This window comes from Vicia villosa, linkage group LG2 (assembly GCF_029867415.1).
Source record: "Vicia villosa cultivar HV-30 ecotype Madison, WI linkage group LG2, Vvil1.0, whole genome shotgun sequence".
Lineage (NCBI taxonomy): Eukaryota > Viridiplantae > Streptophyta > Magnoliopsida > Fabales > Fabaceae > Vicia > Vicia villosa.
The window spans coordinates 196777769-196791833 of NC_081181.1; the positions used below are offsets into that span (position 1 = coordinate 196777769).

The 14065-nt window shown below is 30.8% G+C and overlaps 1 protein-coding gene across 3 annotated transcripts; it reads right to left on the minus strand.

The window, feature by feature from the left end:
* Positions 1 to 5739: 5739 nt before the first annotated feature.
* LOC131653486 (putative axial regulator YABBY 2) lies at positions 5740 to 12217 on the minus strand. Of its 3 annotated transcripts, none has more exons than XM_058923641.1 (7): positions 12039 to 12217; positions 11720 to 11854; positions 10034 to 10156; positions 9619 to 9754; positions 8559 to 8607; positions 6543 to 6618; positions 5740 to 6078 (listed from the first exon to the last, which is right to left on the minus strand). In XM_058923641.1, the coding sequence occupies exons 2-7, from the start codon at positions 11789 to 11791 to the stop codon at positions 5968 to 5970; spliced, it is 567 nt and encodes a 188-aa protein (XP_058779624.1). In that variant the 5' UTR covers positions 11792 to 11854; positions 12039 to 12217; the 3' UTR covers positions 5740 to 5967. The 3 variants fall into 3 exon arrangements, with proteins under 3 accessions (XP_058779624.1, XP_058779625.1, XP_058779626.1); XM_058923642.1 differs by having other exon boundaries at positions 12061 to 12216; XM_058923643.1 differs by having other exon boundaries at positions 9619 to 9748; positions 12039 to 12196.
* Positions 12218 to 14065: the final 1848 nt, after the last annotated feature.

The window sequence follows — 14065 nt, forward strand, 5'->3', positions numbered from 1 at the left end:
TACTATGGATTCTGAGATAATATTGTTAGACACCATTGTATATTTTGGAAGTCAATTTAAAAGTATGTTGCAAAGACTAGAAAGAAGGTAAATAGAAAAAGGCAGAGACATCTCATCTAACACCAGCAATCTCCAAGATGAAGGGATTCAGTGAAATATAAAGAACTTGGGCACTTTGGAACTGAATGTTTTGCATATCTCAAACCAAAGGGACTGACTACTTCATGATCAGATGATGAATCTGTTGAAGAAGTTGCTAATACTGTGACTGCCTTAGCAGGAAAATGTGAATCTAGGGAAGACTCTAGCAGTGAAGAAATTTCCAAGGATGATCTTGCTATTCCGTACAAAGAGTTGTGCAATAAAAGTGAGGAAGTTTATCATATATGAGTAAAGCAAAGAAGGATCATAACTAAGCTCAAGGCAGAGAATGAAGAATATATGGCTGAAAACTATGAACTCCAAAGTAAAGTAACCTTGTTAACATCTTAACATGACAATGTTAACAAGGGTGTTAGGATGTTGATTAATGGATCTAATATGTTGGATGAAATTCTTCAAGATGAAACTCTCAAAAAACAAAGAGAAAACCTCTGAGATAAAGTTTGTTCCTGCTACAATACAGGATGAAGACAAGACGTCAGATCCAATGTCACAACATCGTGAAAAATCCCAAACCAGAGTCAAATTTGAGTAATTAAAATGTCAGTTCTATGGAAGAAATGGTCACTCAGAGCAAGTCTGTCACAAGTTTCATGGATATCTAAAATATTCATCTCAATTTAGTACAATCTCCTTACACATTAAGTCCAAGATGAGTTGGAGAGCAAGAAATATTATTGCTCAAACCTCTCTTAAAGTCTCATCAAATGAAGACTGGTATTTTCACAATGGATGCTCCAAGCACATGACAGGAGTAACAAACCTGTTAGAAGATGTCAAACCTTATACAACTAGATATGTTACCTTTGGAGATGGTGCAAAAGAAGTAATCAAAGGTGTTTGAAGACTAGTTTATGAAGGATCCCCTAATCTTGATAGAGTCCTCTTTATGGAAGGTCTGGATGCCAACCTAATAAGCATTAGTCACCTATGTGATCAAGGTCTAAAAGTAAATTTTACTATTTCTAAATGCCTGGTCACAAATAAAGACAAATGAAGTAATAATGAAAAGAGATAAATCTAAGGAAAATTGCTAAATATGGGCACCTCATGGAATAAATGATGACTCCACTTAAATGATGACCAAACAAGATGAAGTCAACCCCTGGCATAAAAAACTTGGCGACTTACACTTGAATGGTATGGAGAAGATTGTGTCTAAAAAAGCTATCAGAGGCATGCCTAATCTTAAAATTGAAGAAGGAAGAATCTGTGGAGAATGTCAAATAGGAAAACAAACTAAAATGCCACACCAGAAGCTTCAACATTAAAGCTACAAAAGTTCTTGAACTTCTTCATATGGATCTGATGGGAGCTATGCAAGTTGAAAGTCTTGGTGGAAAAATGTATGCATATGTTGTTGTTGATGATTTTTCTAGATTCACTTGGATAAATTTCATTAAAGAAAAATCAGAAGTCTTTGAAGTTTTCAAAGAGTTATACCAAAAACTTCAAAGAGAGAAAGAAAGCAACATTGTCAGGATCAGAAGTGACCATGGTAGGGAGTTTGAAAACAACAAGTTTGCTGAATTTTGTGCCTCTGAATGTATTATTTATGAATTCTTCTTTCCTATTACTCCTCAACAGAATGGAGTTGTTGAAAGAAAAAACAGAACTCTTCAAGAATCAGTAAGAGTCATACTTCATGCAAAGAAGTTTCCATATTATTTTTGGTGTTAAAATCTCTCATTTGGTTTGAGATTGTCCTGGTGGTTAAATCTCTTGATCGTGAGGTCTCCGTAATTAAAAATCCCGTGTCTGATCGGGAGAAAAGCCATTAGAAAACTCCAATCCTTTTTTAAGGAGGTTTGTTGGAAAAACTTGCTAAAAGCCCATATCATAGTGGAAACTCTCAAGAAGAAATTATCGGGGAAAGTAGTATGCCAAATCATTAGGTCGGTCCTCTATAAATTTGTGGTTCATTTTTCCTTACAGTGTTCCATATTGCACTAATATACATCATACTTTATGGTGTATCGTGTGTCTCTAATTATCGCTAATGCATTGCAATACCACATAATGAAATAAACTTCACTTATTTATTTTCTTCCCTTAATATGTTCTTATGTTTGTTACCCTGTAGATTCTCATGAAATTGACAATTATATCAAATCAAATATTTAATGTAAGAAATAGTGAGCGATATCTAGAAACACATCATTGTTATCCAAGTCACGAAAATGTTATGTGATATGAAAATATCTTTTTGTGATAATGTTTGTGTGTATAATTATCATTTTCCCTAGTTTCTATATTGAACACAAGGCATAGATTGTGTCACCCTTGTCTAGTTAAATATTGGATCCTTAGACATTTATCCGGGGGATGGACAAATTCCATCTAGGTCACGCATATCCCTCAACATGATTTATGGAGTACCGATATACCATTTTTATGGTCATCTTATTACGGATAAACTTTAATCGGAAATAAAATACTTGAATCCATTATTACCTTGAGAATAACTTATTGATAGACATGGCAATAAAACCCAGACCCACGGGTACCCACCCGAATCCGCCTCGAAGTTGACGGAGAAAACCCGATTTGACTGGGTTTGGGTTCGGGTTTGAGTTTTCCCCGATTAGAAAACATGGGGATGGGTCGGGTACTGGAGACACTAGTACCCACCCCGAACCCGTCCCCGAACCCGTCCCGTTTATTTCAACATGTACATTATTATTTATATTTAATAATTTATATTATTAAATATGTGGCTAATGTTTTAGTAATTTGATTTGTATTTATTATTTTAAATATTTGAAATATATGTATGGAATTTTTTGAGATTGTTTTATTTTGTTATTTATAATGTAATTTGATTTTTGAAAAAGTAAATATTTTTATTAAAAAAATTGATTTTACAAAATACATGGTGGCGGGGCGGGGATACCCGAACCCGTTAAGGATGGGTTTGGGTTTTAATTCCCCATCCCCATTTGGGTTTGGGGCGGGTAACGAAGATTGATTGGGGATTCGGGTTTGGGTTTGGGGGAGGTAAAAACTGTCCCCGACCCGCCCCATTGCCATGCCTACTTATTGACACTTGCATAACATTCTATGTAATATTCTTTTGATTGGTCAATCGAGTATAGATATCACTCATAATATTTATACCCAGGTGAAAAATTGATAACTCTTTATCCATAATTCATGAGATGTAATAATCAGTCTATCCACATAATGGTCTTAATACTTTAATGCTATCCTACTTTCCAAAAAATATCGACCAGGGATACTTTAAGAATAATGTCCTTATGTTTAATGGGATCTCATGATTAAGTCACACTTAATGTTTCATTAAACATAATATCTAATATAAGGACTTTATTATCTTGAAAAAAAAACATAGCAAAGAAATGTCTTATTATTAATAATAAATAATTCAATACAAGTACCAAGTTCTAATAAAATTATTGGCCGCTAGGGCTTACACCATCACCCCCCGAAGAGAGAAAACAATTAAAGCATGATACCTAGCTGTTAGAATATCACATCAAAGACATGAAACACATTTAAGCAACCTCCATCTCTATTTCGCCAAAAGGGCTAGATTAAGTAGTCAGAGGTCCCTAACTCCTAACCCCAACTTTACTCTTTGGCTTACAAACATTATCCCACTAACAAACTTCTTCCAAGCCTTTACATGCATCTTCAAAAAAGACAAGAAGATGATAAAAATACCATTAAGTACATAATTAAGATGAACTACTTTACCACCCAAACTAACATATATATGCTTGCAATAATAGAACTTCATTGTCAGCAAATTAATTAAAGGCTCCCAAGAAGATTCAAACATAGGATTATCCCCCATCGATAAACCAAGATACTTAAAAGGAAGATTTTCAATCTCACAATGAAGGAATTCTTCAGCAATGTTTGGAAAGACATGGTCCACATTAACCCCTATAAGACTACTCTTGAAGGAGTTAACCCAAAACCCAAAAGTCATCTTAAAACCTCTAAAGATCGCTTTAGTACTTCACAGATTCTTAAGAGTATGGACCATGGACCACCAGTAGGAGGATAGAATCTCCAAACTAAAAATAAGATACTAAATCAGGCATTCCCACCCTAAACCTAGAGTAAAGGTAATGTTTTTAACTCTGGCTACTAAGGTATGTAGCCCTTCATCCACAAGAAGGAAAAAGAAAGAAGTTTTAATACCCCTTTTGTTTTAAACCCCTTTAAATGCTAATCTCTTGACTTGAACACTCATTAACCAACACTGCAAGATTATCAGTGAACATACAAGATCCAAGCTCTCTTCCAAGACCTCCACTTCATTAAACCAAAATCTGATAAGTATATAATCCAAAAGCTCAAAGTGGCTAAGGGCCTATATGGATAAACAACTCATTTGGAGCTTATAACACATATGCTTATCAAAATAAGCTCTTATAGAAAAGTTTGCATAATGCGTTTTTCTAACAAAAGCTAAAATAAATTTAAATTATTTTTATAAGTGCTATAGGTTGTTTTCATAAGTTATCTCTGAGAACTTATAAAAATAAGCATAAAAAGTTTATGAATAATGTTATAAATTATTTTAATAAACTCTTGCAAACTGTGTCACATAACTTATAGCATAAAATAAGCTCAAATAAGGCAATCCCAAATACGTCCCAAAAATACGACACGATTTCTTATATCTATTTGTCGAATTTACCACCTCATTGACAACCACCACTCTATCGAACAATATTCTCCCTTTATAGAAGAAATAAGTTTATACATTACATATCTAAGTCTAGTTGCCAACACTTTAGCCACCCATTTATACAAATATTCCACTAAAGAAATCAACCTAAAGTCACCCAAATGAGAGAGGAATTTAACCTGGAGGGATCAAAGTCACAAAGTAGGATACAAAACTACGAGGTAGAGAAGCAAAACAGTGAAATTGATCTAACATGATCTCCAAATCTTCTCTAACTAGACTTTTGTTACCCTCACACTACACATGACAATCTAACTCTTGAAGATTAAAGGGAACCAACAAAACAAGGTTATCAACTTTTGAAATAGAGAGGAGGGACAACACTGTCAAGACAAAGTCTATCTACATTTGGTTCTTTGAAAATATCAGTGAAATGCCTCAGACACTCTTTGCCTAATTTCAGACATTCTTTCAATCCAGTTTTCTCCAAACTTCTCATCTACAATAGCTTTTCTTCTACCTCTACTTTTCAAAGAAGCATGAAAGTAGTGAGAATTAGTGTCAACTTCCTTAAACCATTTAGACCTATATCTTTGAAACAATTGATAATCTTTAATTCTTAGCAATGATCACATATCTATAATCTTCCCAAATCTAAGCACAATCCCCTCATCCGTTAAGGTTCTAATATCAGTTAGAGAATCCACATTATTCACCATCTCTTATAAATTTAATAATTCAACAAGAAACTTATATTTGATTAATGTAACTTTTTCTTTATATGATATATATAGGGAAAAGGATATTATAGTTCTCATTAAGAAGACATTATTTATTACAAAAAAGAAAACAGCACATGTTAAGAACCTTTATAATGTTACTTAACAAGTGCCTAAATCCAACATATTATATAATTAATTCAATCACAAAAATAGAAATCATTATCAGGAAGGGAAATACATATACTATTACTTAAACACAAGTTGAGGGACAAAGGTTAATTTTGAGAAGAGTCCCCCATGCATGCAGTCGTGTGAATGGGAAATTAATCTTGATCAACCTCATTTTTTTCACTTAAAACCAAAGAAAAAACCAACTGATTGATAATTAATTATAGATTTATTAACTCCATTTTATACGTATCAATAGAATCCGTTAGACTTTTGAGCAGTGTCCCCAACCCCATGGTCCAACTTTGCTTGCTTGCTACCATCCAACTTTAACCCAAAGTGAATGTGAGGGAAATGTGCCCACTGCATATATATATTCATATCAAACGAAACAATCAGTTAGCTGGAAAAACAGTGGTACCAAAGAATACTTAGTACAATCTAACAATTACAATTCCAACTTTTTACGTGTATCAGTATCAGTGTCGTGTTTTCTGTGTCTGTGCTTCATAGTTGATAAGTCAGCTTTACATGCATGTTTGCATTTGTCACTATAATTGCTTAAATAAGAACACCCCTCATTATAAGAACCATTTGAAGATGTTATTATTTGCCCTTTATAAACTCCATGTTCAAATTATAATAGGTGCTAATTGGTTTGTTAGGTAAAGTTGTCTACAAATAATGTGTAAACGACAAAGTTCTCCCTTATTGTGTATCCACACATGTGATGGAAAAATGGACATAGAATTTTCATGCAATCATGTGACACAATGCATATATATGCTAGAAATGGAAACAACGTTAGGAAATAAGTTTGAACTAACGTTTTTGGCTGCTGTGCTAAAAGCTTCCCTGTGACTGATATCTGGATTACTAGCCTTAATTCTTTGTATTTCCTCCCTGGAACCAAAAGATATATACATGAATTAGTCACATATATGTATCACGTAGTACTTTCTTTAGTCTTATATATATGACTAAAAAACAAAAAGAATCATGATCCATTTAATAGGTTTATTTAATGTTTAACTTTTGAATGTTTTTCTAAATATAACACTTGTTTTAAATATTTTCATACCTCCTCATTTGATCAATAAATACATTCCTTTTTATCAAAGTAGAAAGTGAATTAATATATCTTAAAATTTGTGACTATTTTGTATGATTAGAGGGGGAAAACTCCAATATTTTCTAGTACATGGATGGGACCAGAAGTTATATTTATAGTATCTATAACTATAAGCACTAGCTAGGTTGAAACTAGGCATACATTTTTTTTCCTTTAAAATTATGCTATCAATTTCCAACTGTATTAAAAAATTCACTCTCTATTTCTATCGTTTTGAATACATGGGCTGTGATTTAGAGGATATTTGTACTACTATTGAGTTGTTGATTCTGTCTCTACAATATTTAAACATTTATAGTTTCATCGAAGTTCACGGTTTGGTATTGAAATTTTGATATTTTTATCTGTTTAATTGAAAATAAAAAAATATATAATTAGTAAATATATTATAACCAGGTTAGTATAATCTGATTTAAGGTTGAAGATGACATGACTGAAAGATTTTGTTGTTGTAAGCCTTCAAACTTAACAAATTAATTCCATAAAAAGAGTAAGAAATTCATTAATGCATGTGAAACAAAGAAATTTTTTGTCAGGAAAATTTGATAGTAAATTATTAGATGTCTACAATTATTAGTTCGTCATGGAAGTGAGTTCATATCCATGCTCCGGATTTTGCAATTTCTCTAGTTGATTGAGAGCTACACAATTGGGTTGACATTTAAAGGTATGTTGGCAAGTAAGCTGCCCTCCTTTTGTTTTGTGTAGAAATTGATGTTTATTTCTCTCTAGTTTGTTCTCTCCGAAAGAATGATAAAGCTTGCGCTTATGTTGTATCGTGTATTTTTACCTATTTTTCTCTTGCATTTTAATATAATGATTTGTTTTTCTATTAAACAAACAAATATTAAAAATCATAATAAATTAATTACATTAAAATTAGTGAATTACAAGTGAATATTTTTATTTGGAGACAAATCATTGTAGTGTCAATATTCAAGATTTTTAAGGGTACCCAAATCCTCACCATTAAAAAACTAAATTTCAAAATATTGAGTAATTTAGAAACTTATTTTTTAAATAAACAAAGATATTTTACGTTTGTTTGTCAAAATAAAATTTCTTGTTTTAAAAAATAAAATACTTATTAACAGTAAATTGTATAAAAATATTTCAAAATAGTTTTTCAATTTTTTTTCTAGAGAGTTGTCTAGTATAAACCCTCAAATAGATCTATAAACAAAGCTATTTTATGTTTGTTTATCGTAATAAAAATTTCTTGTTTTTAAATATAAAATACTTAAAAACATGGTATAAAAAAATTATTCAAAAATAGTTTTTCTAGAGGGTTGTCTAATATAAAATTGATAAATCCTCAAATTGATCTAAAGATAAAGGGATGTAATATTGTATCATTTTTAAATAAAAAAAATTGAAACGCTCTACCTTTAGTTCCATTTTTTAGAGGTCCATATTAAATGTAGCTTACAGTAATTTAATTATAATATGATACAAAATTTAAACTTTTTATTTGCTGAAAATTCATATTACAAGGATTTAAATTTGTATATAATTGTTTGTCTTTCTTAATTAATATGATTTTTATATTACATTCAATAATTTTCTTGAATCATGAATAACGTCCCATCAGCTTTATGATTCAATTAGTTTTTATTAGAGCGTTAACATCAAACTTTATTAAACTATATACATTAGTTTGAAGATGCCATGTTATTGATCATGAAATTGAAAATTAGAAAATGTTACTTACTTAATGAAGCGATTATAAGCAGAAGGTACACGTTGTCTCTTCTCAGGAGCTGTGTTAACAATAAGATTATAGAATTATTAAAAAAAATATAGAATTAATGTAAATATTAACACAATAAATAAACAATTTAAATAACAATAAATATGATTTACTTTAAGGACCAAAATCAAGTAGGGCTAGAATATTTAACAACAGGCCCATGAGTTGGGCAGATTACTGGAACTGTAGGGCAAATTGATTCCACTAAAATGGTATTGAAGTACCACTACCAATATGAATCATCATGAGCTGTTATAATGAGTGAGCTAAAAAATCTATCTTGAAATAGTACATGTGTTTTTATAAGTAAACAAGTACTATATATTTTTTAAATTCCTCAACCCATGTCAATTAATTATCATTTGAGTGGCCATAATAAACACTTTTTTTGAAACTAATTTGCACATGTATATTGGTATACTTCTAGGGCACAACATGATTGCAATAAATTAAGAATGGGTTAATTTTATGATGTAATGTCACCATCTAGTTGGGGACACTTAAATCATGATGTGAAGATAATAGACCAATTTGGGATAGCTTTGTACTCAAAGAAAGTGGATACACAAAGAGATGAACGCCCACTCTTGTGAAAAATTACTCAGTTTTTTTTAGGACAAGTGGCCTCAATCATGACCTTGTTCTTGCTGGCTAACATTCATTAACTTCTGCCAGTTGTGGTGTAACTAGTCTGAAATTTTTTGTCCTTCAAGGCTCTAAAGAACTAGGCAGGCCTTTTAACGAAAATTGTTCAGTCTGTGGCCTAATTTGCTATGTACTCAATTTCTGTATCATAGAGTGACTCAGCACACTGAGGACTTATTATTTTATATAATTTAGAATTAGGTTAGTTAGAGATAGAGAATGATAACTTCAATGAGTAAAAAAATGTTTTTAACACTAGCAACAAAATTAAAGATAAATATTATATTGGATAATTTTTCAGACAAAAACTGAAAATGGTCTTCAGTTATTGTAGAAATTTTTGAGTTGAAGACAAAATTAGGAGGGAAATACTCACGACGAATGGGAGGAGTCCTAGGTTGCTCGTGAGGCTGAAAAGCTTTGCATTTTGAAGAAGATGAAGATGATGATCCTACAACTTCCTTCCTGCTAATTGGTTCTTGATGACCGCTTACAAGCTGCTGTTTCTGTAACTTAGATTATAAGAGAGAATAAACACACATGCACCAACACATATGTAGTCTAATTCTGTTCCTTTTTAATAAAAGTAAATTTTATTTTTTGTTCGTAACTCAAACATAATTTAGGATTTTTATATTAGTGTTTGAGTTACGAACAAAGACTGTTTTGGTGTCCTAACTCAAACCGGTGAATTTCTCTCTTGGAGACAAATATATTAGTCTTGTTAAATATCCATGGAAGGAAAAAAAAGCTCAAACTAAAAGATAAAAAAGCAGCTGAAAATGAAACACCTGAGGATCTTGTTGAGGTGGAAAAGATTGAAGTGATGCTCCCATGTTAACCGAAAGCAAATTGGCACAATGCCCACATCTAACTGTCACTATAGTCAGCAAGCTACTGCATGGAACACTTACCTGCAATCATATATACACATTTTAGAATAATACAAATCAAACCATTGTTATCATTATATATCACATCACCCTTCAAGTTTCACTAGTACTATAGTATAATCTAGCTACCATAAACTAAAATATGTTGAATAAAAAACCTATAATCCAAAATCTGTCATAATTAATACCAGGAACAGAAAGAAAGCTACAAGGCTATATAGTCATATCTCTATCCTCTAAATTGGGAATCTCAATGCTTTAAATTCATAGTTTAGTTTGGACCATCATCCATCAGTTTCTTCTCATAACATATGCAAATATTTGTTTATAGAATTTATAAAAACTATCACATTCCAAAACCCTTCTAAGTACCATCTTTGAAAGCTATTGTAGCTAACAAGAGTTGATGAAAAATTGAAAAATATAAAGACTTGGTAGGTTTGTTTTAAAGAGAAAAACAGAAGAAGACAAATAAGGTTGAAACTTGAGAGAGAGAATGAAAGAGAGAGAGAGAGTGTTTGTGTGTGTGTGAATGTGTACAGTAGATGTATAGGAAGAAGTGTGGAAGCATAGAATAGGATCTGACAAATTAAATTGGTTAGATTCAAAAGTTAGCACTCTCACAATGGTGCGCATCACTTTTCATATATCTGACACTGCAAGGTAAGTATGATAAAAGATAGAAATTCTGAAGAGCTCATATTAAGGAGGAAAGAGAGTGATGAAAATGACATGACTTGAACAGAAAAAATCATAAAGCTATAGACAGATCAAAGATTTATAGGGCTATGAATAAAGAAAACCTGATTGATTCATCATAATCATGAATCAAACAAGATTAATTTTCAGCAGAGAAAGAAAGACACTGCTTTTCTTAAAAGGAGTAATTTCAGCAGAGATGAGAAAAGAGAGAAAATTCAAAAATAAAGAGATTTTTTCTGGTGTTTGGAATGGATTTGTCTTGACTTGAATAATAACAGATCCTCACAACATGTCTGAAATTGTGAAAAGAAATTGATCATCAAAAATGACCATTCACTGCCAAAATCATAGATGAACAGATTACCAACCAACTTTGACAGACATCACTTATCAGAGAAAGGGTTTTCTTTTTCAGATTTCAATATTTCATAAATAAATTATTAAATAAATTAAAATGTTAATTTTAGCATATGAGATCACATGATACTATATATTATTCTGAAAAATCAAATAAATATGTATCAGAAGGGAAAGGGAATCATATATATTAGAATGAACCCTAATATACCTGTAACCCTATACCTATCCATTCATAGCCCTCAATTTATGCATTTTTATTCTATCAAACACCTTGGAATTGCTTCATTCAACTTTATTTATATACAATTTCTTTATTACTCCTCAAATTATCATCAAATTTTCATCATATATAACTGAAATTCTCAGCATAAAAGTGGTTTTTCTCATAAAATATAGTAAAATAAGAGTTAATTTTATATATTTCTTTGGTTAAGATAAAAAAAAAAGAGATAAAGTTAAGACAAATTAGATGATGAAAAGATGTAAGAAGGTTAGAAAAACCAAGAGAATTCAGAGCTGTACCGCAAGAGTAGTGTTGCAGAAGTTGCAGTGAACATAGCAAACACGTTCATTTGCCATCACATCCATTGACATTTTTTTGTGTGCTTAGTGTAGATTTATAAGCAGAGATGGATCAGAGAGGAAAGAAATTGTTCACTGAAATAAATTGAACAAGGTAGATCAAGGATTTATAGAATAGCAAGAAGAATATTTATTATTAAGACAAAGAATCATAAATGTTGTTAAATTTATAAAAATAAAATTAATAATATTTTTTTTAATAAAATAAATTAAGATAGAGATAGAAAGAGAGAGAGAGTTAGAGAGAGAGGGTTTGTACAAAGGAAAATGTGAATGGTTACTTGGTTAGGATGGGACTAGACTGGTCGGGGAAAATAAGTAGAGAGGGAAATTATGATTATAAGTGGGTTATGAAAAGATTGATTATGGGAAAACTGATGGGAGTGTGCGCGTGAGGAAGATGAGAGTGGGGGAGGATTGGGAAGGGATTGGTGTTGTTATGATTGAGAAAATGAGTGGGTGGGAGTGACCCATCTCTCACTCTAACCTTACTGGATTTCTGTAGCGGACGAGGGGGGCGAGATATTAATGCATAGAATGTTTAGGGATCGGAGGTTTTTAGAGATTAATTAATTATAGTATGTATGTACTAGTCTACACTACTACTACTATTAGGTGTGTAAGACTATGAATTGAGTTTTTTAAATGTATTCTTCACAAAAAAAAAAAAGAAGATTTTTTTTATAAATGATGGAGTTTTTTTTTTTTAAGATAACAACTCTTTGACACAAATATATACGGTATTCATGTTTTTAAATTATATGTATTTCTGGCGGTGGATTAATTGCTGGTCAACAGTACTGAGAGAGAAGCTATAGAAAAATGTAGCTTTGAAAAATTATAATATAAACATCATTGAGACATAATAAATTCATTGTTAATATATAATCAAACAAGAAAAAAAATCAAGAGATCAATGTTCAAATAATTTAGCATATCATTATATTTGGGTGATGAAAATAATGATTTAAAATGAAATGTTTTTGTAATATTGATTATGTTTGAAAATGAATTGAAAATATATAATTTATTAATAAGAACACCATTTCTCCGAAAATATATAATTGACTAGTTCTTCGTCTCTTCTAAAACACAACATATTTTATTGAGTGTTCTTTTTATTAAAACTGTTAAGGATGTGAATATAAAGTTTAACATGACTACAAGTTAAAAAATAATTTTTAGTTTTTTATAAGCCGTACATGTTTCAGACTTTTTTATTGCTATACCTATTGACGAATTAGACCAACATATGTTACTGCTAGAGTATTGTACTATCCCAAGATACCACCTTATGATTCATTTACTTACTATTAATGAGGTTTGTTCTATTTGTCGTAAGGCGTGTTTGATTACATTTGGAAAACATGCGATTTATTGTATGAAGCTTTTGAGCTATAATTACCAACATGGCCTTGTTAGGAATGTCTTGTTTATTATTTCAATGGGCTGGAGTATTTGTGATGAAAGAGGCGTTTAAGAATTTCTTGACTAACTCTCATGAGGGGAGACTGACACTTAAGTCAGCAGATGATCTGGTGTACGAGTGGGTAGGAGGAAAACATGTTTGTGTGGACTTGACTAAAATTTATCTAGTGGTGGGGTAGATGGTTGGTGGTTTTATTGTGGGACATACGGTTCTTAAAAGCTGCTTCAAGTAAAGTGGTCAAAATGAAAAAGTGTATTCAACATGTTTTCATTGTATTTGTTTTTGAACTTTTGGTTTCATAGCACAAGAAGCAATTGATCCTTTATCGACAGTCCAAAGGCGTATAAATAACAATGTTGTATTTTTTGGTTTATCAATGTAATTTTTAAGAAGACTCATTTTACCGTTCAAAAAGGACAAGCTGAGTAGTTTGTTTCTTGTTTGTCTTCTATTCTTAAATAAATTAATTTACCAATACAATTTAAATATTTTAAATATTTGATAAAAAAATTTAGATATATTTACATATAAATAAATTGAACACTAAATTTTAGTATAAATATTAAATATAAATTATAAAATTATAAATTATAATTTCAAATATATTTAATTTTAGATAATAATTAAATAATCAAATACATCAAATTTTATTTTACACTTGTACAATTATTTATCTCTAAAATTATAAATACATAAAGAAGAATACAAATTACTTGTCCTCAAAATATTTAAGCCATTATCTTCTTGATGGCTACTAGAATAGATTGAAATCAAATGATATAAAATTTTAAAATTAATTTAATTTTAAATAAATATTTTTTAAAATTTAAATCACCTAATTTTAATCTATTAATCAT

What these genes read in the sequence shown, in the direction of transcription:
- LOC131653486 (XM_058923641.1), bottom strand. Translation starts at nt 11,791, where the DNA reads ATGTCAATGGATGTGATGGCAAATGAACGTGTTTGCTATGTTCACTGC. An exon ending in GCTTATAATCGCTTCATTAA is followed by an intron (nt 6,619 to 8,558) that starts GTAAGTAACATT and finishes TTTTGGTTCCAG; the next exon opens with GGAGGAAATACAAAGAATTA. An exon ending in TTAGCACAGCAGCCAAAAAC is followed by an intron (nt 6,079 to 6,542) that starts GTTAGTTCAAAC and finishes ATATATATGCAG; the next exon opens with TGGGCACATTTCCCTCACAT.